At 35.6% G+C, this 21,973-nt stretch overlaps 1 protein-coding gene across 6 annotated transcripts in view; it reads right to left on the bottom strand.

The window, feature by feature from the left end:
- Positions 1–18,474, bottom strand: part of LOC5575335 (AT-rich interactive domain-containing protein 5B) — an 88,659-nt gene extending 70,185 nt beyond the window's left edge. The window contains exons 1-2 of one of the 6 annotated variants that reach the window (XM_021853808.1): positions 18,432–18,474; positions 17,044–17,388 (exon numbers count right to left, since the gene is read on the bottom strand). In XM_021853808.1, the coding sequence (XP_021709500.1) occupies positions 17,044–17,055 (12 nt within the window). In that variant the 5' untranslated portion in view covers positions 17,056–17,388; positions 18,432–18,474. The other 5 variants (XM_021853805.1, XM_021853806.1, XM_021853810.1 and 2 more) reach the window with 5 other exon arrangements.
- Between the last annotated feature and the right edge of the window lie 3,499 nt (positions 18,475–21,973).

Here is a 21,973-nt window from a genome sequence, read left to right as displayed (position 1 = left end):
ATACGCCGCTAGTGGTAGAGGTGAACCCGTTGCATCAGTGCAGTTCGTTTCCCACACAAGTAATAAATGCTCGGCTCGTACATATGGCAAAGCAACTTGTAACCCTGAGCATGTGTAGCTTCAACAAAGACAATGTACCATAACACGCGAGCCAGCCAGAGTAGGGTAGGTGTACCAGTGTTCACCACCCGAAGGAAACATATGTTTGTTAAATTCGCAAATAACCTGCCGATTACTGTCAATAGTTATACGAAAACTTTCAATCGATGTAGAAAACATATATATGGTCACACACTTTTTTTGTTTAAAATTGGAGTAGTGGTGATTACCTGCATAACACTTTTTTATGAAAAATGTTTGTTTATTCTCAGAAATGTTGAGTATTCTGATATGTTTTCCATATCATTTCAAAGCGTTGTAGTGCATACTAAACGACTTATGCTTATTGTAATATAACACGGACACGTATACTGGTACTATGACGAATACCGGTACATCTACCCTACAGCGATAGAAGCAAACGTTGTTTTTATTTTTCCTCGTTTGTTTCGTTCGGTTCGTATCCAACGTATTTTACACTGACTGACCGAAAATTGGCCGCATCAGAAAAAGAGTAGGAAAAAAAATCTCATTCGAATAGCACTGCCTGGTGTCCGAACCGAAGTATGGCCATCAACAAACTTTAGATTTGGTTATTTCCTTTTTGTCGTTCGGTTGCCTAGCCTTAGGTAGGTATACGCACAGACCATACGCACGCATTTCTGATGTTGGTTACGTCATTGTCAGATTTTCATTAGGTTTCACTTATGCTATCGCGTGAAAGTTGCTTCCAAAAGAGGTAGAATTACGTTCAATGGATTTATATTTAAATATTTTCAAGATTCAAGTTTTAAACGGTTTGATTTACAATTGTCTTTTCTCAACCACATAGCATTAGTGAAATTATGGAAAGCTACGGTGAACAAATTATTATATACGAATAAGTTAATAGTGTACTGTATGTCACAAATTAGGCTTGAATTGAGAGCAAACCTAACAATAATTGTTTGAAATTATCAGAATTTCTCTAGTGTCAAACTAATGCTTGGGCTACTATTAAGTTCAAGCCAAATATTTGACACCGTGTACTGCATTCAACTGAATATTACCCATACACAGTGCATTTTATAGAATGATTACTCAATACAGAGAAAATATTTTTTGGAGAAATAGTGAACTATTGTTCGACATGATTTGAGATTATTTATTTTACTAAAACATTAAAAATAGTTTATCTTTCTATGTAAGGACGTAATTATTTTTAGGTAGAACAGGGACAAAAGTTCGAATTAGCGGGGCAAAATATTCAGTAATATTTTATTTCATGCCTGAACTTGCAAATTCAATAAATAGAGAAAGTGTACCAGTTACGGCCATAGTAGTTCCCTAATTGCGTATGTGTAAAATTTCGAAAATATTCACATTTATTTTATTTTTTAATGGTTTAAGATTATTACAAAACGAAACCAAATATCGAATGTTAGAAAGGTCTTTTTGAAGAGGAAAAACAGGTAGTGCTATCAGGGTATTGAATTTAGAAATATCCCGAAGAGCACTCATCAAATAAAATCCTGACGTTGGAAAGGGCCAATGCACGAGTTCACTAATTTGACGTTTGAGCAGTGCCAAATTCACTGGTTGCCATGGACCCATAAATAACACGGCTCCGCTAAAACGTCAAATAGTGAACCCGTGCATAGATCTATTGCTTTTAGAATGATTCCACAAGTGATATTTGGCATCAAGTCACTAATGAAGAAAGTTGAATTGTAGCGAGTCAATTTCCGCAAGTCAGTTAGAAGTAAATGAGCTTGCTGCCAAGTGCATTTAAAAGGCAAATAGGCAGCTATGAAAGTATTTTCTCCAAGCTGTGTTTCAACAGAAACACCTAAAGTTTTAAAAACTTCGATTCGATTCCAAATGACGAAAAAAGCTGATGTTTTATACAGCTTTAAATGATGATAGCAACTCCAACACATGATATATCCAGGCGATCATTTCGATAGACAAACAACTTTGAATCTCTTTTTCATACACCAACTCGCTTAAAATATTGCTGAACCGTAGATTTCAATACATGGTTTCAAATATAAATGGGTCTGAGGCGTTGGCATGTTCAAGTCTAAACCTTACCAGGAGAAATTCTATAGTTGCTCCCTTGAAATTGTTTCAAATATAGATCAAAGAGTTTCTCGAATGATTTATCTAAGCCAAGAGATGATTATTATTTTCGTTTGTATTACAACGTTTCGTGATAACAGGTATTTAAGCTTTAATGACGTCATGATACAAACACAAACCATGTACACAAAACGAATCCAAGCTATCAGCCGTGCTGACACATATTCTCGGGCAAATCAACGTGAATTTAAAAGTCAATCATCGGTACTGCAATTAACCGTATAATGTTATTCACTGTGCGATCTTTAGTGGAAACTTAATTATATTCTGCTGTGCTTCATTTCGCCCTTCGTTGATCGAGACCGAGCAGCGCGACGCTCTTCACCACAATCACCCGGTCTTCACCGCACCATTCCACTGGGAGTGGGTTTAGAAACGAGAAACCGCACAATCACGATCGTCGTCTGCATCCACCTAGCAGTGCTACATACCGTTTTGTCTCAAATTCCGAACAGACTCATATTCCGAACACTCGGTTTTTGTATGGCGATTTGGTTGAAATGTTTCACTGAAATATGTCATAAAATAACAAGGAAATGGCAATCAATTGCAATTCAATTTCAACGTTTTCAATATAACTTATACCGCGGCAGTAGTTATGATTCTCTAGTTTGAGACCAGTAGAATAAGCTCAGATAAATTTATTTGCAAAATTATTCCCTTGAATGCGATTTATTCATGCTGTTCGGAATTTGAGTCAAGGTGTTCGGAATATGAGACAGAATGAACACCGTGTTCGGCATTTGAATCAAAATGTGGTTTTAAACTTTTACGTAAAAACAATACTAAACAGGTTTAAATAAACATTTTCGACGACACACTTATCAGCTAACAGTTAGACTTTGCGAAGCAATTGAAATTTACACAAATATCAGCTAATTTATGCCTTTCAGATGCATTTGAAGTCACTGTTGGCCTTAAGTGTTCGGAATATGAGTCATAACGGTACTACCGTTAGCTCTCGGCATAGTCCCGCGTAAAAACGGATAACAATACCCTTCCGATCGCTTCCCCTTGTGCAGGAAATCTGCAGTAATTTTATTGGTTGAAAAATTTTACCACTTGAAACCATATCCATCGGTTCCCCAAGACGGCGGCGAGACAGATTCAACGTTCGGGGCATACATACAGAAAAAAGAAGGCAGAATGGGTTTTCAGTGTTCCAGTGGAAGGTTATTTGCGAAAACGATTTATTAGATTTCGTTTTCTCTCGCCCTGATGTCCAACGCGCGCACTCTTAAAACAAGTTACACCTAATTGAGACCGGGTCACACAAATCCGGATAAAAATCATTTGTGTAGTTTTCCCACATCCTGAAAAATTGCTAGTGTGCTATTTTTTTCCTTATTTTTCATACATTTTACGACATACTAGGGTATTTAATTCTTCCGTAAGAAGTGTGCTTTGAGAAACAGGACCACGCGATTGAGTTGAAATCGAATTCAGGTTGAGCTCTTCGATCATGGGCCCTCTCATGGCGTAGTCTAGGAAATTGGGAGACGTGAGTCGATTCTCACCGAGAAGATGTGTTACTTAGACGCAAATTTCTTTCAAATTTGTCCATTTAATCCAACTGCAACGTAGGGGAAGTGGTGGTAAAATGAACAGGGGTGGTAAAATGAACACCGTGCTTTCTACCGAGAAAAAACAAATTTCGATGAATTTTTATCACGCACGGACGATTTAGAGCATGAATCAGAGTGTTCGAGTTGATACGTAGGTCAATTGAAGTGAAAATATCAACGAAAACTAAGATTTTAGAAAACCACGTTTGAAAATTAGAACTGACGTAACTTTTAGCTCGGAAGACTTGAGGTTTTTCAGTGAGGTGAATATCGTTATGATATTATGTCAAATCTGATACTTTTAGAATTCTTTTTGAATGGGTTACAATCATTAATGGATGTATTTCGGGGGAGCAATGAAAATTTTCAGAAATATTTGTTTTGCTCACGTTTTTGCGGTGGTGTTCATTTTACCACCAACAGCTGTTCATTTTACCCACAGAGTGCAGGTAAAATGAACATTTGCATCGCTTTTTGATAGCGATGAAAATATGTGAAAATTTAGCTATTTTAGTCTGAATCCATGTCGCTGCTATAGATTATATCCCTATTTTTGATGTTGTGCGATAGAACTTTACAAATTCCTCTTTTTTCTATCAGAAACAAGATTATTTCCTTAAGGTGTTCATTTTACCACCCCTTCCCCTATACGTAATTTCAAGATTTTTGTTAGTTGTTAATATCGAGTACCCCTGTGTATCAAAAAAATTAAAAAAAAAGAAGAAGAATTCTGCACTGGTGCGATTTTGAAGGACGTGAGAAACGTACACAAATTACGTGTTGGTCCAAAAAACCTCGATTATGTTTGAGTCCTACTCAATCCGGTATAACTATTTTAAACGTGCGTGTTGTTGACCATCCGATCCGATTCAAGGAGAGCGCTGTGCTCTCTCTCTGCGATTTCGACTTGTTTGTGGCCTACACAAGCTCTGCTCAAACTAAGAAAAAGCTGTCTCTAATGTTTGGCTTATCGATGTAAATGTAGGCAGACATGAAACTATATGCTGCACCACTCATTGAGGTTTGTGCGCTCCGTTGGAATGATTATCACCGAGCTAATGACTCCAAAAATTTGACACAGAGTCTTCAGTTATATTTATTGATATTAGTGTTTGATTTCAATCTTCTCTCATTTTATAGTTAAATTTCGAATGAATTAGTTTTAACGCATAACCATGACCGACAGTTAGAGATCATTATTTTAATAATTTGATTTTTAAATATTTTCAAAAACTCAATTTTTAAATTTTATATTGAAAAACATTATCCCGTTCTTTTTAATTAAGAATCTTTATAAAAATAAACGTAAATCAATAGTATTCGACTGATATGGGAGTATTGAAGTTACACGGAGACGCCGTTCTACTCAATTTTGGGTTGTTTCAACGCAATTCCGTAGCCCAATTACACATTTTTGGTTAATTTTCCAAGGTCCCCCTTGTAAGTAGTTTACCTTTAATTTCAACAAAGAAATATACACAATGTTGGGATGATTTAAAGCACAATTGAGATCTTTCAACCCAACCATACGAAAATTACATTCACAAACAAATGGTTTATTGGGCCAAAGAACCCCTTTTGAGTAGATGCAGCTCACTCTATTTCCGACATCAATCGTTTCATCGACACCGACAGCAAATTTTCAGTACAGTAAGGGGCCGTCCATAAATGACGTAGCATTTTTTCACTGATTTTTTACACACCCATCCCCCTCGTAGCATTTTGTCACAAATGCTGGAACTCCCCCCTGGAAAATACGTAGCATATCGAGCACCCCCCCTATATTTTTTTTATTTGTTTTCCTTAGTGACTGGGTTGAAACAAAAAATTGGAATTGAGAAGTTCAATACAAAGTTTAATATTGATTACTGACTGAAATGTAAGGATAATCTATTCTAACAGTTTGATATACAGTAGCGCTCAAAAGTAATTTGGAAAAGTTTTAAATAAACATTTTCCTTGGTTTTGGTTTCCAGTTTCTTAGACTAAATTATATTACTATTGCTGTTCTTACCATAAAAAACAAGTTTACTATAAAAAATGTGAAAAAAATTGGTTGGATTGATGAAGCTCGTTACTGTCGAGTTAGGGTCCAATATATTGTATAATATATTGAACAAAAATTTCGTTATATTAAAGGATTGTTTTTTTTTTAAATTATTCGTTGTTGGGAAATAGATTTCAATGAAGATGATCAAGAAAATATATTAATTTGAAATGAATCATCGTTAATATTATCCAATTTCAAATCATTTCAGCAAACAGTGGCCAGATACATAAAAGATTAACCTTGAAATATTTGGAATGTTTAGAAAATTTTAGCGATTATTATATAAATACAATAATCTCTTATAATATTTCAGTTGATTTTCCTTATCGTTTCCATACTGAATTAATCTTACAAATAACCGAGTTATTAATAAAATTGAATGATAGGGCAATTGTATTAACACTCGAATCTATTATCCTCATTAATATTCAGACTATTCCATCAAGAGAATTGATATATCAAAACAAATAATGAGTTGATTGGGTGGAGATCTCATGCAACATTGAAGGCATCATTCACGGAATAAATATCTCGCTTTAAATGTAATATTTGCCAAGAAGAGCATATTTTATTTTCTTGAAGAAATAAAGCCCCAACAGAAAATATGGATAAAACTAAAACGTGTGACTTTATGTCATGTTAACAAATGGCAAAAAAATGTACTCCAAGTAGTTAGAGCACTGATTTTTAATCAATTCATTAAACTTATTTCGTTTATTTATAAATTTATTAATTTGGACACGAATATAATATAATATTCACATAATTATTTAAAGCTTCAAAACATCTGTTTGATTGCATTTATCAAGAAAATCTGAAGTTTCATAGATATTTTTTCAATCTTGTCATATGAATGTTTTGAAGCTTAATCATAATTTTATAACCCAAGTTTATAAGTAAAAAAAAAGAAATGTAATAAAAAATAATTGTATGCATTTTTTCTCAGCGCCTTTCTTTTTACGGACTTGATTCAAAATGCTACGTCCACTAGCTAGGACCCCTCCCTCCCCCTCGTCACACTTCGTCACAAATTCGTGAAGACCCCCCTCCCCCCTAAAAAGCTACGTCATTTATGGACGACCCCTAAACATAAAACTTTAGGGAAAACATTTTCTCCGTGTACTAATTTCGGCTCTGCAGTCTTGGGTATTGCGGCGCTAATATTAAATCCGCATCCAGCGGCGGTGGTAACGCGGAATTCAAAAGCAATGTCGAAATTTAAGTAGGCTTGGATTTTTTCATTCCCACAGGACGAGAATGTTCAAAATCTGCAAAATTCGGTGATTTTCACTATCACTGCGGCGGTATATCGATATTACCAGATATTCGCGTACTGTAGATTTTTCCTGTCAGGCACAATAATCAAAACGACCGCTTTAGATTTTACCCCACGTTTCGACTCTAATCCGTATCTTCTTCAGGGGGAGAATATTAGTCGTATTATAGATTACAGATGATACGACGTACGACTTATCAGTATTCTCCCCCTGAAGAAGACTTGGATAAGAGTCGAAACGTCGGAAAAAATCTAAAACAATTGTTATGATTACCTACTTAAGAATGCAGCACAGATATTACTCGCTCCCCAAGTAACCAGTAAGCACGATAATGCGGCACGGTAACAGCATTATATGCGCATATAGGGTAATCATTTGATGCATGTCAGTTTTATATACGCATATAATGCTATTATAATGCCAGAAAAGGCGAAATAGCGTGCCATTATAGTGCCAAGATATAACCGTGCTTCTCTGCACCACTAATGCTGATATAAGACCACGTGAGAAACGTTAGTTGTTTTCGCCAGGTTTTTAGGGCGAATATTTTATGCTTTCGCGTACGCAGCCAGGGAGCTTTCGCATATGCGGCCAAGCAACTGGTACACGAGGTAAATAAATGAATGAATGAAAACGGAAACCTCTAATAGTATGCAAAAAATGTAATAAAATGATACAGATAGTATTTCTCCGTATCAGACATATTCGTTTTGGTAGTTTTCATCCTTTTGAGAACTTGCAATTGCCACATTTTGATCCTCGTTTTATGATGATTTTGCGTCTCGAACCTGCGACACCCGTATTGTTGAGTTGTTGTCCTGCTCTTTTGCTCCTATGGCCACATAAGATGAATAGTATTGGAAAGAAAAGTGACCAATTTAAACCATCACTTTTCCCCGTCATAAAACCTGCAATTGTAGCAGTGAGAAGATTTATGTTTGACTCCCTCTTACCACTACATGCAAACACAAATCACGTGGTATATCTGTCAAAATAATGGATGGCATTTAAACATGCCCTGTATTCGAATATAAAGCCAATATAGTGCTTATTTAATGCCTGTATGCATCAGGCTTAGAAGCATTAATGATGCTGTAATAGGGTTTCTATGCAGCGGAAGTGCTGTTATAAGGTGTGTAAGCATTTGTGGTGCTATTATGATGCGTGTACGCATCTATGATGCTGATTAAGGACTTATTATTAGTGCTTATGGTTACTTGGGTCCTTCATGATAATTATACAACATTTAATACTTATCTTACCTTAATACTTATCTCTGTCAATTGCAACTATCTGTTTATTTCTTCACATAGTGATAAAGTTTGCAGCTACAAAGCAAAGCCATTCTTTTCATGATGAAAATATTCTATGCTGACAACAGGTTACACAGGTTCTTCTTCTTATTATTTTTTTTTCCTGGCGTTACGTCCCTACAGAAACCGAGCCTACTTTTCAGCTTAATTAGTCACAAAAACAGGTTATTAAATAGGATTTTTCTTTGATAATGTGTTTTTAATAAAAGTATGATTCTTCGACGTATCTTTGATCCTAGTAGTAATGAATAAACGAATTCAATAATTGAAAACCGTCTAACACAAGGTGAAAAACTCATTATACTACTTATAATCAAGATGGCGTCAAAATCCAAAATGACCACCAGATTTTTTCACCTAAATTATTGTGAATTTTCTTGGAAGATGGATTCGAAGGCACATTGCCTGAGCTGGTTCGAAATCAGCGGTAAATTTCAAGGGGCACTCCAATTGAATACCCTCCTACTCACTAGGATTGTGGCCCGCAGTTACTCACGATAAACATAAAACATCTGTGAAGAGACGATTCTAGATATAATTATTACATTGAATTCCAGTTTCGAACAAATTTCTAAATTTTTGATTGGAATCAAAGTTATTGGAAACGTTACCAAAATCAAATTTTCCAAATATGCATCAGAACGCCCCTCCAAATATGCCTCCCTCCAGCTCGAAGGATAGGAAACATAAAAAAAATTGTCAAAAGGAATCAAAACAAACCACAAAAAAATCGTGGTAGTGAAAAGGCAATCTCACGTACGTGTTGCACCAACGGCAAAGGTGTATAAAAATGGTCAGAGTGTCGAATACATCTTTCTCTTTCATCGACCGACGATTTTGACGGCGATTTGAGGAACGGCGGTTTAGAACCGCCCGCCGTGTCCAATCTGAAAATCTCCGTACAATAATACTTCTATTCAAGATGGTGGCCAAATTTAAAAAAGCTGTCAATTTTTTTAACTTTAAATAGGGTGCCGGTGATATTAGTGGATTAGCAAAGAAATAAAAAATAATAACATAATAATGAAAAGCCCTAACAGAGATCTTTTGGTTTCAACAGAAAGTTTTCAACCTCTAGTATATGGGAAAAATATAAGAATAAAATTATTTTTTGAACATAAAATCGCTTGAGGCACTATTGGTACACGTTTTCCAGTAGTTACGTTAGTGCTCCAGTAATAGTCGTGCAGGAATGATATAAGAAATTTTAAACAAAATAGTTGATTTTTACATAGGTTTAACGTGTTCTCCTCGTAGCAGCAAATACAATCTTTGAAATGAAGCATAAAGATCATCTGTGGGACATTTCTTCATTCTTTTATTCTATTTAAAAAACTGCTTTCATCAGATGATCCACTACTGGAACACGACGGCAACTACTGGTGCAATGGAGCATTTTTTTTTTTTGCGTAAACTTAATTATTTATACGACTTTATGATAAAATAAGAAGCCGAAATTAGGCAAATTGACTAAATTAGAGGCGATCTATCCACCATGTCATATTTATCGAGAAATATACATTTTATTTCATAGTCCAATCTACTGGTACATTACAACCATTGGTACCGGCACCCTAAAAGCTTCCTCTATACGATGTCACTAAGTTAGCTATGTGTTCCAAGGGAAATATGATACATATCACGAGGTTACCCTTTGGAATTTAGTGTATTTTTTCGTAGCTCGAATATCGAGATGATTTTATTTTCGATTTAAACTGTGGCATATTACACGCATATCAAAAAAGTTTTAAGAGTATTACTAAATTGCTGCAAAAATCATTTGTATTTCAGGCAGTATAACACTTAGTATTACAATTCAGACGCAAACTCATAGAGGCATAGGCAAAAGTTTGCACTCAACGACAAGGATATTAAGTATAAATTATTTATGACGACTCTTCTTACACCTATCTACAGCCATGGAACATTAGGAAGAAATTCTTGACATTACGTCCCAATAGGCACCGAGGCGATTTTTCGGTTGGCTCTATGAACGATTTTCCAGTTACGAAGACGGTAGCGACAGATTATCTTAAGAACTTTAAAGCCCTCATGCCTGTAAAAAAGACCATAAAGAGACTAAACAGGAACGCAGAAGTCAAACATGAACCTTTCAATGAAAATATTCAAATGACAACGTAGTGTAAACTGAAGACAGCTATAAAAAAAAACAAATTAATGTATTGTTATAGCATTATGTTGATTTGAATAAATTGAAGTTGAAATTCGATGGTTAAATGTTAAACTAGAAATGCTCTACACAATCGTGTAGAATTAAAGTAAATTTGAAAAATTAGTGATTGGTAGTTGAAATTCGTGTGTTTTATGCACAAAAGATGCACACAAAAATTTCACCAGTGGTAGTTCATGGATGTTTTTAAGATTTTCTACAAGATTTCCGCTAAGGACTTCTTCAAAATTTCTACCAGTAATTTGACGTAAGAATGATCGGATCAAGGCAATTACTGGAATGCTGTAGAGTTTGCTGGGGTTGAACTTTTTTATTATTTTCTGAAAAAATCACTGAACAATGTTTTAAAGCAATTTCTGAGACGTATGAAAATGACTGGAATAAAAATTGCACAGAATCTCTAGAAGGAATTCATGCCGGGATTAAATCTCAAACGATTTTTAAATAAAATATGGTGGATTTACTTGAAAGATTTCCCGTAGGAATCTTTGGAAGGTCTCCTAGAGAAATTAGTGGAAGAATTATTGAAAATATGACTGGTAGAAATCCTGGAATAGACACGGGGAAAACTTTCAGAGTAATCCCTGTTGAAATTACTACAGCTTGCAGTGTTGGACTGCTGAAGGATTTTCTTGATCAAAGAATCCCTCAAAGCATTTTTAAAGAGATCTCTGGAGGAGTTCTTGAAAATATTTCAAAATAAATCTACTGGAAATTTACTGTAACTCCTTGGGCACTTCCATGACTCACTGTGGCATGTGTTCTTTTCTCGGCGAATCTAAAACTTTACGCATATTGTGGCGAATATGAGCTCAGTAGCTTAAAAAAAACAACCGATGTGAATCAAAAGTTCCAAGAATGGGATCCGGCTCCTATTAGTTCAAAACTACTTAAAACACAACTTCATTGATAACTTTATTGTACTTTGATGAAATTGTATTTGTTTATATATGTGATAAGTTAAACTCATACAGTGTTGTCAGAGTTTCTTTCTTATGTGCTGGAGAAGAACCATTGTTAACTTTTGCCTCAGTAATCAAAAATGTTTTAATTGATTTAGAAACAATATTTTTTTCTTAATGTGGCGAATGCTGGTACACTTTCCGAACTGTTATAACCTTTATCACATGATTCTCATTTAAACTTCTTATAATAATAAAACAATATTTATTAATTATCTGTGTGAATTGCAATTTGTCCGTTTAAAACAATCCTGAATGAGCGGTATAGTACCATCATAAACCTGAAGTGATGCAGATGTTTGTTTTTTATCGTTGGAAATTAAAAAATATATAATTAAAGTTAAATTTAAATTAAGTTACACTTTAAAACAGTAATTTTTCCAGGTTGAAATGTACGGCTTGGTGTGCCAGCCCAATATTAGAAAATAATATACAAATATGCTTTTTTAATGTTCTACTCCGTTACGTTTGAACAGTGCTTCCGAGTGTTAGTCTAGATTTAAAATCGTCATCCACCCTACCCGGTACGTAAATTTTGCTCGCACATGCCCGCCATCACACTTGTGTATATGATATTGTGCCTGAATACGTGTTACTCATTTCTTTGTCACGGAGCGCAAGGTTTCAGTGTTTCAGTTTCATACCTATCTCTTTTTCCGCTTGCTTCACGAAGCCGCTCCTCATAGCCACCATCCAACTTTTAACCTATTCAGGCAACGAATTTACTGCCCCTAAAAGCATAACTGTCCCATATGGTGAAGTAGGCAGTGAGCAGGGTTGAAAATTCATATAGATAGTGTTATGCCTTTATTTTTCAATAAGGGGCTACACTAACGACATATTTATCCACAATATTTCCAAATGAAGTGTGTTAATTCTCGATTTATAAATGTGGAATAAAACAAGAGTTTTGCAGCGCAACATTATATTGGTTTTGAAATCCATATGGGACGCTTATGCTTTTATGGGCATCTTATTCCCCAGCTCTCATGCGTATGCTATAAGGTGCGATGTTTTTTTTCGTTTTCTTCTTCTGCTCCATTTTCCTCGTCGTTCTGATCTGTTAGCTCGCTACTTGCTTCTTCGCCTGCCTCGCCTAACATAAAACTGACTTCGAGATGTTTTGCATTTGCGCTGCCTTCAGCTCAGTTATTCAGTCAGCGATCCAGTTTAACAACGAAAGCGCGAGCGATGTTTAGTAGTGATCGAGCGCTAATTACTTTTGATGGCAGGGCAGTTGCGCTCGCTTTCGTTGTATGTTGTGGTGGTGCGGAAGGTGAGAGTCCGCGACGCGATAAGCGCAGTCAAGAGTAAAATAATCGATAAGAAAAAGAAAAGTGGATCCGTTTTTAAAAGTCATGATCGTGAAGATTGTTTTTATTTTAAATTAACTTGTTGATATTGATCGGACAGGCTTTCATGTCACAGTAAATTGAATATCTATTATAGATATTTTGATCAATCATTTTAACTCAATAAACCTTGTGATTTATTTTGAGTTTGAAAGCTTCATTCGCCGAAAAATCCATTTTTAAATTTGTTACATTTGTGAATTCAATGAATGTGTGCCAAAACGGAATTTCACTGTATTTCAGTTGATTAAAAGTAAATTTAATTGAGCGTAAGGGAGACTGGAGAAACTTGATCCATTTGTTTTAATGGGTCTGTAACTCTACAGAGAAATCACAATTCGTCAATATTTAAGCTTTTAGGAACACATGTTTCTAATACAATACAAAGTGATTCTAAATTGTGTTAAGTGTTCAAAATTTAGTTCTTTCAACGACATGTCTCATAAGCCGTTTGAAAAAAGTTAGGGATACATGCACTAATGTAGAAGAAACTGAAAAAAGCAATAGCATTTTACAATGCAAATAAAAATTTTACTAAAATATATGGTGCTGCCCAAATTTTTTTGTGAATATATACTTTTTTATTTGAGGAGACTTGATCCTTTTTCTATACTAAATGCACTGAAGGCAAAGGAAGTAAATTTCCTATCCATAACAAATTTTATCAGAGATCAGATGTATCAGAAATCCTTGTAGAAATTACATAGCAAAACCCAGGATAGCTCTACTGAGCATTGAAAGAGTTTTTAAATAACTCCTAAGAGGATAATTCCGTATTGGAAATACAGGAGATTTTCCTGGAGGACTCCTTGAAGGAACGCATAGAAGAATTTTTGGAATAATTCACAGTCTCGAATAATTCAGCCTCGAAAACTTATTCAAACAGTCCTATGTATGTCGCAGACGAAATGCTACGCGTTCCACTTTAAGCCAACAAGATTTTTCACTTTTACGTTTAATTCAAGATTTACAAAATGGCGTAAGTAAGTTTTTCAACTTTTGCAACCGAACCGCTACTATCACCGATCCGTTGTATGGAGAGACCAAATGACTTAACGACGATCAAAACAAAACACTACTTGAGTCGATTTTACACTGGTGCAAAAACGTCGCAAGTAACTGAATAAAACGGCTTATCATTTTGTAATAAAATTGTGGTGGGAAATAATAGAAACTAACTACATAGTTTTTGAATGCGAGTTGATTGTATGCAAATTTTAAGCGATGTACACGTCAAAAAATGTCAAAAAGTTGATTAATTTTAAAACAGTTTTAGAAGATAGGTTGTGATTTTTCTTAATTATTTTTCTCAAACCCGTATGAAATTGATGATTTTAAAACGTAATCGAGAAATAATCTATGGAGATATGTTTTAAAAGGTACCTGGAAAAACATTGAAGGATATTAAGTATGATATAAACGATCAACTGATGGAACACATGCTTCGTAGTTGCTACTCCATGATCAATCAGGATAGTGATATTGCACATATAACCACTCAGATGGAGGTCTAAGCTTTTTACCAAAGACGAAATAAAGACCTCCATGTTCCTTGAATTTTAAGGCACATAAAGTGATAGAGAAAAATCTAGAATGCCGTGAAAAGCGTACTGCGATCTGTTAAACTTGGGACCAAATGCAGTACTAGAAGTGGTACCCATTCTAAACCCGATTACTATGTTTATATTAGTCTTTTTTATCTGAGAGAGACTCACGAAGAGAAAAAACATCAACGTCATATGCAGCCCAGATTTCGCTGTCACGAAACGTCAAATGTAGCCCGTCGTTTTTATGGCTGAAAAAGTAAAAAGTATTGTTTTCAAAATAGACTGTTAATTAAATCCTCAGCCAGTGGAGCAGATTTTGCAAAGTTGCTGATAAATCTAAACAAAATACCAGTTATAATGTCTGCTACGTTTGTTGGCATGAAATTTCACTCGACAGGCTATTTATTCTTCGGTGTTATACAAACGCCATGTTTTTTTGCTGGGATGTTAATGTGAGAGTTTGAACGGCTTACGCATGATTGATATAAACACAGAGTGGAATAAGAAAAAAAACTTAGCAATCACAGAAAAAGAAGACCGTCTCCGTGAGTCTCGTCTCAGTTTTTTTTTATCATCACCATAGTACAATCACACAACCATTGATTTTTCTAGATCAATAACGGCGCCGACCACGTTCTTATGCCCATCAGGGAGAGGAAGGAATGTTAATTAGGGATGGTACACAAATTATGTCATGCAAACCTTCAGCTTTTTCGACACCATCCCCCTCCCACGCTTTTTGTATGAGACCTCCAAATATGTCATAAGGCTTGTCACGCTTGGCTTGATCCCTTCTCCCCCTTGGAGCGTGACATAATATGTGCATGACCCCTTAGATAGCCATTTTCACTAGAAAACCGAAGAATCTCCTGAATTTCCAGCTACCTTGGAAGTAGGAGCGTTTTGTTAGTGATGGATGAGGTATTCGATCACATGGGTACCACCGTGAATCGTAAGTCAGTCCCATCTGTAAAAAGTAGGCATTGAAAAGATGAGCTGAAAAGCTTGCAAACTCGTTTTATATGATCAAAAAATTCCAGAAAATTGCGCAAAAAATAAATGTTTCAATCTTGATGAAACTTTCACAATTCGCTCACTACGATATATTTCCGAGAAAAATATAAAGATAACCAAAACACGAATCATTTTGGAGTTACAGGGTGCGGAAATCTGAAGTGGAACTGATTTGCGGTTACATTTCGTTATGGGACAATTTGACTTGGTGTTTATTGCTTATTTTATTGAACAAATCGTGCGGTCTTGCTAGTGCAGCTGAAAGATCAATAGAGAATATGTTGACATTTGTAGGCGAACCCGACGCTAATTTTCTTTAAAGGGAAAACAAAATTCTTGCTGGTGAGTAATGGAAGATAATTTCTTCTCTTCGAAGTAATTTGTTCGCCGAAATTCACCTATTAATATCAACCCAATTTGACGAAAATGCAGATGGGACTGGTAAAGTATGGTATGGTAAGTATGGTAAATAGAACTAATGATCTTTGCGTGATAAAGACAAAGAGAGATAGAGAAAGATAGCTATATTAGAAATAATGTTAGAACAAGTATGAGAAAGGGACGGGCCTGAGGTTGAACCCACGACCTTTTGCTTTGGAAGCAGAAGCGATGACCATCAAACCACCAACCCCGTCCAAACATAACTTAAATTTAATATAAGTGCTAATAAGAACACTAAGCTGAATAGCAGGCTCTATCCCAGTAAGGACGTAATGCCAAGAAGAAAAATATATACAGCATAGTAAAGTTGAAAATTTAAAGAATGTTAGGAGTCACCAGTAACAATGTTGCTAATATCTATATAAATAAAAATGGAGTGATGTTTGTATGTCACGAAATGGCTAGCGAACAGGGCAACGTATTTGAACGATAATTTCTGTGTTTTGTTCCTCATGGGTTCCGACGTGTTTGTATGTATAAAAATCCCAGGATATTCAACGGAAAAGTAAGGAAAAACGAGAGTAAACGGAACTGTCATTTTGTATGGGACGATCCATAGCGTTTTTCAACAGCCTACTTGATGGCAAGACGAAGTTTGCGGGCACCACTAGTATATTATAAAATTAGTTCCCAAGACGTAAATCATAATACAGTACTGACCCGATTTTGTCAGCCCCCGATTTTGTTTGCCCCCGATTTTGTCTACCCCCGATTTTGTCAGCTTTTTGACCCGATTTTGTCAGCCAATTTTAAATTTGTCAAAAAATTGTTATCGTCATGTTTTACCACGTTTACATTAAAATTGATGATGATGTTCGATGTCATGCACGCATGGGCGTAGCCAGAAGGGGCAATGGCAATGCCTTATATTAAGTGTTAAAATCCGATATTACCAATATAAGGCAAGGAGGGAGCCCCTGGTAAAAATAACTGGCTACGGCCATGTCCATCGCCCTCTTAGAAGTCCATGTAGCCATGTAACACGTCAAAATTTAAAAAACAGGAACTAAATAATATGACCCGATTTTGTCAGGTTCCCCATTTTGTCAGCCTAAAATTCATCGAAGGGCTGACAAAATCGGATCCTTACTGTAATTATTAAACAACTTACCTTTATATCCATCGTCGCGTGTTTAACGATAACGCCGGTCAAATCCAAGAGAAGCAGCAGTCGATCAGTGATAATCCATAAATGTTATCCTATGTTGTCACTGCAATTGCACTCGTGCGGAAGCAATCAGAAGAACGCGTTACTTATTGCGAACTTTGTTGCTTATCTCGTTCCAGTCGACTAAAAATTCAGCTCTTGATACGGTTTCTTCTTTTACATAGATATTTTTTAACTTTAGGCTTCACGGTATGTATCCGTTTTTTATTCCACTTCACTTGACTCAAATGAAATACCACTGGGTAGTTTTGTATTTTCACTGTTTGGCTGTCGCGGTTGTTTAACTACCTATTTGTTTAAAAATTAATTACCATACCATCTTGACTTGAGCGCATTGGGAGCACAAAACACACACTCAAGTATAAGATCCAAAAGCAATCAAAACCCGTATCATGTGGAAGAAACGAACACCAACACACTCGAATGAGGAACCAACCACGGGAGCCACTGTCAAATGTTCGCCGCAGCACACCCACCTTTTGTCAGTGGAATCCCAACTTATGGTGGGCTGCTTAGATGCACTCATATGGCATCCTAAACGCAGTGAGCGACATTTACGTGCAATTAATCTCCCATTCTTCTCATTTTTTTAATTGTTGGACAAAAATCAGTAGATGCAAGTTCTCTCCCTGTAGCACAACACTGATATTTAACTATACGTTGCCAAACTTGACATTACAGAATTCACCCGTGTAGTGATGTATTTGTTATAAATTTATTATAGCTAACATGATTTACTTCCTAACTAATTACGCGTTACGTGACAAAATATGTGTAATGCTTGATTATGTATGTTTGAATATGCGCAGACAATTTCCCTAGGAATAATTTTTAAACATTATTGATCGCACTGCCGGGAGAAAATCTGTACGTCAAGTTTTAAAATTGCCTTTAGCTTCGGTATCAGGGGTTCATTCATTTCTTTTTCACGCCACCCCGCACAACATAAATACGCACAGCGCTCCCAATCCAACGTTGATGAGGCTCCACAAGCTTAGAAAACCTCTACTTTTTCTTCCTATTCACCCCCGAAAACACCCCTCTCATCACTCACTCAATCCCGCACTGCTTACAAAAAACTTGGCAGATGATCCAAGTTTTCACCTCCCTCTCTTGTGGATGATGGTGAGCGATGTTTTTCACGACGTCTTGCCACTCAGTTCACCCACCACTCGTCGCCACCGACGACGGAAGAAGGTGACCAACGAAACGAAAGAAGAACACAGACAGAGAGGGAACTAATGCAAGCGGTTTTTTTCTGAATGCTTTTTCACCCTTCCGCGCGTTCTAATGCATAACACTGAAGAAAAAATATACGATTTTCGCAATACCGTAACGACACACCTTCACTCGACGGCGGTTTCTCATAGACTGAACGTAGCGGAATGAGCGAAGCTTCACTGTTTGCTGTTTGAGCACCACTACCAATGAAAACCCATGATTTCAAGAGAGTAGGTACCGCCCGTTAGCACCGGCTCTCGAGAGCGAAAGCTTTTTCTGTTGTTGACACATGTTAACGCACGCAGCACCCTCAGCTCGCAGCATAATATGCGACTTGACAAACTGCTTTTGTGGGTAGCATCAATACATGGCAGTAGGAAATTATGTTTTCAATGAAATAAATCGAACTTTTCAGTAATGATTGGAAACATTTCCTAATTTATAAAACACACAAAGCTAAAAAAAAATTGCAGTTCAAAAAATTAAATAACTTTTCCAAATAATTTGAAGCACACTAAAATACCACTACGTAGCGTGCAATTATATAATAATTCAGGGAAAAATCTATGATGCATAACAAAAAATTACTCAAAAAGTATGTTTGAAAATGTAATGTTAAGGTCGCCTCGTACCGTTCTATGTCACCATTTACCGTGCACACTAGTGCACCATTCACCGTGCGTATAATTTTCGTCATGATTTAATTTTGTATCTCGACGAAACGTTGTTGATGGTGCAACTATATTGCTAGTAGTGTGCGCACTCATTTTCAAGAGTATTCAAATCATCATTTACAATGGAAACCATAAAAAATTAAAATTGTCTAAATCATTATTTTTCATTAAAACCGTTATAGGAGGTTTGACTGTATTGTCCAAACCATTCCATATTCACTCAAAAACTAAATATGAAGTAGTTCAATGGCAACATAACAATAAATCTAATATTACCGAATAGTTTCATGCATTTTACACTAATGCAGGGTAAAAGGAACCATATAATATATTGAAAAGGGTCCATTCACCGTGCATTTGGGTTTCGACTGGAACAAAATAAAAAATTCTAATTTGCATAAAATCTTATTGCTCATACGATGAAATACGTCTTACTAATAGTATCCACAGTGAAAACTTGTTGAAATTAAAAAAAAATCATACTCTATCGTTAAAATGAAAAAATGTGATTTTTTGGCGTTTCTACTAAGGGGTCATGCACAAATTACGTCACGCTCCGAGGGGGGGAGGGGGTCAAACCAAGCGTGACAAGCCTTACAAAAATTTCGGAGGACTCATACAAAAAACGTGACAAAGGGGGGGGGGGGGGAGGGGGTCAAAAAAGTTGAAATTTAGCGTGACATAATTTGTGTACCATCCCTAAGAGTGTTGAAAAATATCATTATCAAACAGAATTCACATGATTTTGACTGCATAAGCTAGGTTTTTCAAAATGCTTTGTGACAAAAACTACTTCATTTCATCAGTTTTATCTTATTTTGCTGACAAAAGAATAATTTGTAAAAATTGTATGAATATTCTGTAGGCATTAGTATATGTGCACGGTGAATGGAGGCCGCACGGTGATTGGTGACTTTACGGTATACAACTGTCTTACAGTGAAAACATGTCGTAAAGGGCAACACTTTTGGGCAACCAAACAAAAATGATTGTCAATTGTAATATTTTCTTAGAATATATGAACTCGCTAGCCATACTCAGCAAGAGCTAGGCAGAGCTAACAGTTACCATTTTTAAGGTTTATGTAGGCAATAGCTGAATTACTAAAAAAAATGTAGCTTTTTCTTGCTTAATCGTTTATTTAACAGGCTCAAGCACCCTTAGGCATTACGGAGCCGAATTCTATTGATTTAATTAACAAAATCTTATTTGCCTCTTATTGGACTATGTTAGTTTTGGGGAACCGTAAAACTCGCGGTTTGGTCGAGGTTAGGGAGTAAGTAGACAACCAGCAAAAAGAAAAGGGTGTACGAGAGGACATGTTCAACCACAAAGCAAATAGTCAAACAAAGACATCGATTTGCTTAAAAAACTTGTAAACAAGAAACATGTAGTCAAAATCTAGTAAATAAAATGTAGCTCTAAACTGGAAATATTACATTCGATTTCTGTTGTGCATTTTTTTTTTGGTTTATTTCAGAAAACAGAAGCATACTAACATTTCAATTTTTTGTCAATTGTGTGCACCAATCTTTGGACTGGAATAAACGTACTTCTATGTCTTACTTCAGACGGGCTGTTCAAAGTTTGACTGATTATGCAACTTAAAACTTATGTTTCAATCTGTTGATTTTTTGTTTTCACGATTTTTCTAAGTTTGTTGGATACACAATAATCAAATAAGTTTTGAAAATCTCTTTTGAATGTCTCTGTTTTTCATTTGAGTTCTAGAAAATTATGAAAATCATAACAAAATTTCATTTGAGTCAAATTTTAAAATAAATCAAATTTGTCTCAATTTTCAATGACAGATGAACCATAATTAAAACTTTTATACTCTTTTCTGTTGCTAAGTGAATTGTGTGGCTGTTGTCGAGTTCTTAAAAATAATAACAATTCGGTGGACATAATTAAAAATTGGATAAACTTGTAAAGTAAAGCTATTCAAAAAATAAACAAAAGTAAAAACAAGGCATTAAAACAACACCTCTAGAAATGAGAGACATTTTGATGATTGAAGTGAAATGCGGGACGTTTCGCGGGATATTTTTCAGCGCGGGACAAGTGGATATAATGCGGGGCTGTCTCGCGAAAAGTGGGACGTCTGGTCACTTTAAAAATATAAAACTGTCCACACAAGGCTTTAGTTCAACCTATTTTAAAGCATTTTAACATCCGACACGAATGCATCCTTCTGCACGGAGAAAAAAAAATGATAAATATGAGCAAATTTATGTTATATTTTTTACTAAAGCTTAGATTAAATTTTGCACAACCAAAATTTAGTTTGTTTCAGCCTCTTAGGGGTGATTAAAACAAATCATTTTTTAAGTTTTTTTTTGCATGGACATGAGTTTGTTTGGATCAACAAGAGTTTGTTTGAAACAAGCTAGAAGTCGATTATCTACTATGACAGTCATAAAAACAATCAAAAATTTACGTTGTTTCAAACAAAGAAAATTCGTTTGAATCTGCCAATCTTTACCACAAACCATTGTCAGTTGTTAGGTTTACTGTTATTTATTTCGTATTTATTTATAATGAACAACAAAAAAAGCAGAATGACAAACTTAATTTTAAGGATTTGTTTTTGACCATTTTCATATCGACCATGACAAGAATCGGATTTTTAGTTCTAATACAAAATTTACATGCTTAAGTATAAAATTTCAATTTGATTAAGTGATAGTACGATCAATTATCTTATTATCGCAGATGAATATATTTTTTCAGATTTTTATTACAGTGATGTTCCATAACTCGATATCGACTCATGGAACCATACTAAAGCTGGTCCCCTCAAACAGCTTTCCAAAGCATTTGTTTCCACAACTCGATATTTCCATGAGTCGATGGTTCCTTCAGATATCTACTCATGGAGGTTTGACTATATACGCAGTTTCTGACATAGAACAAATTTTGTAAAACAAAGTCGCTCAAAAATAACGCAATTTGTGCAAGACTGATAAGAGATGCTT

This window comes from Aedes aegypti, chromosome 3, assembly GCF_002204515.2.
Source record: "Aedes aegypti strain LVP_AGWG chromosome 3, AaegL5.0 Primary Assembly, whole genome shotgun sequence".
Classification (NCBI taxonomy): domain Eukaryota; kingdom Metazoa; phylum Arthropoda; class Insecta; order Diptera; family Culicidae; genus Aedes; species Aedes aegypti.
The sequence above is the reverse complement of the archived record's forward strand: the minus strand, read 5'-3'. Positions and strand labels throughout refer to the sequence as shown.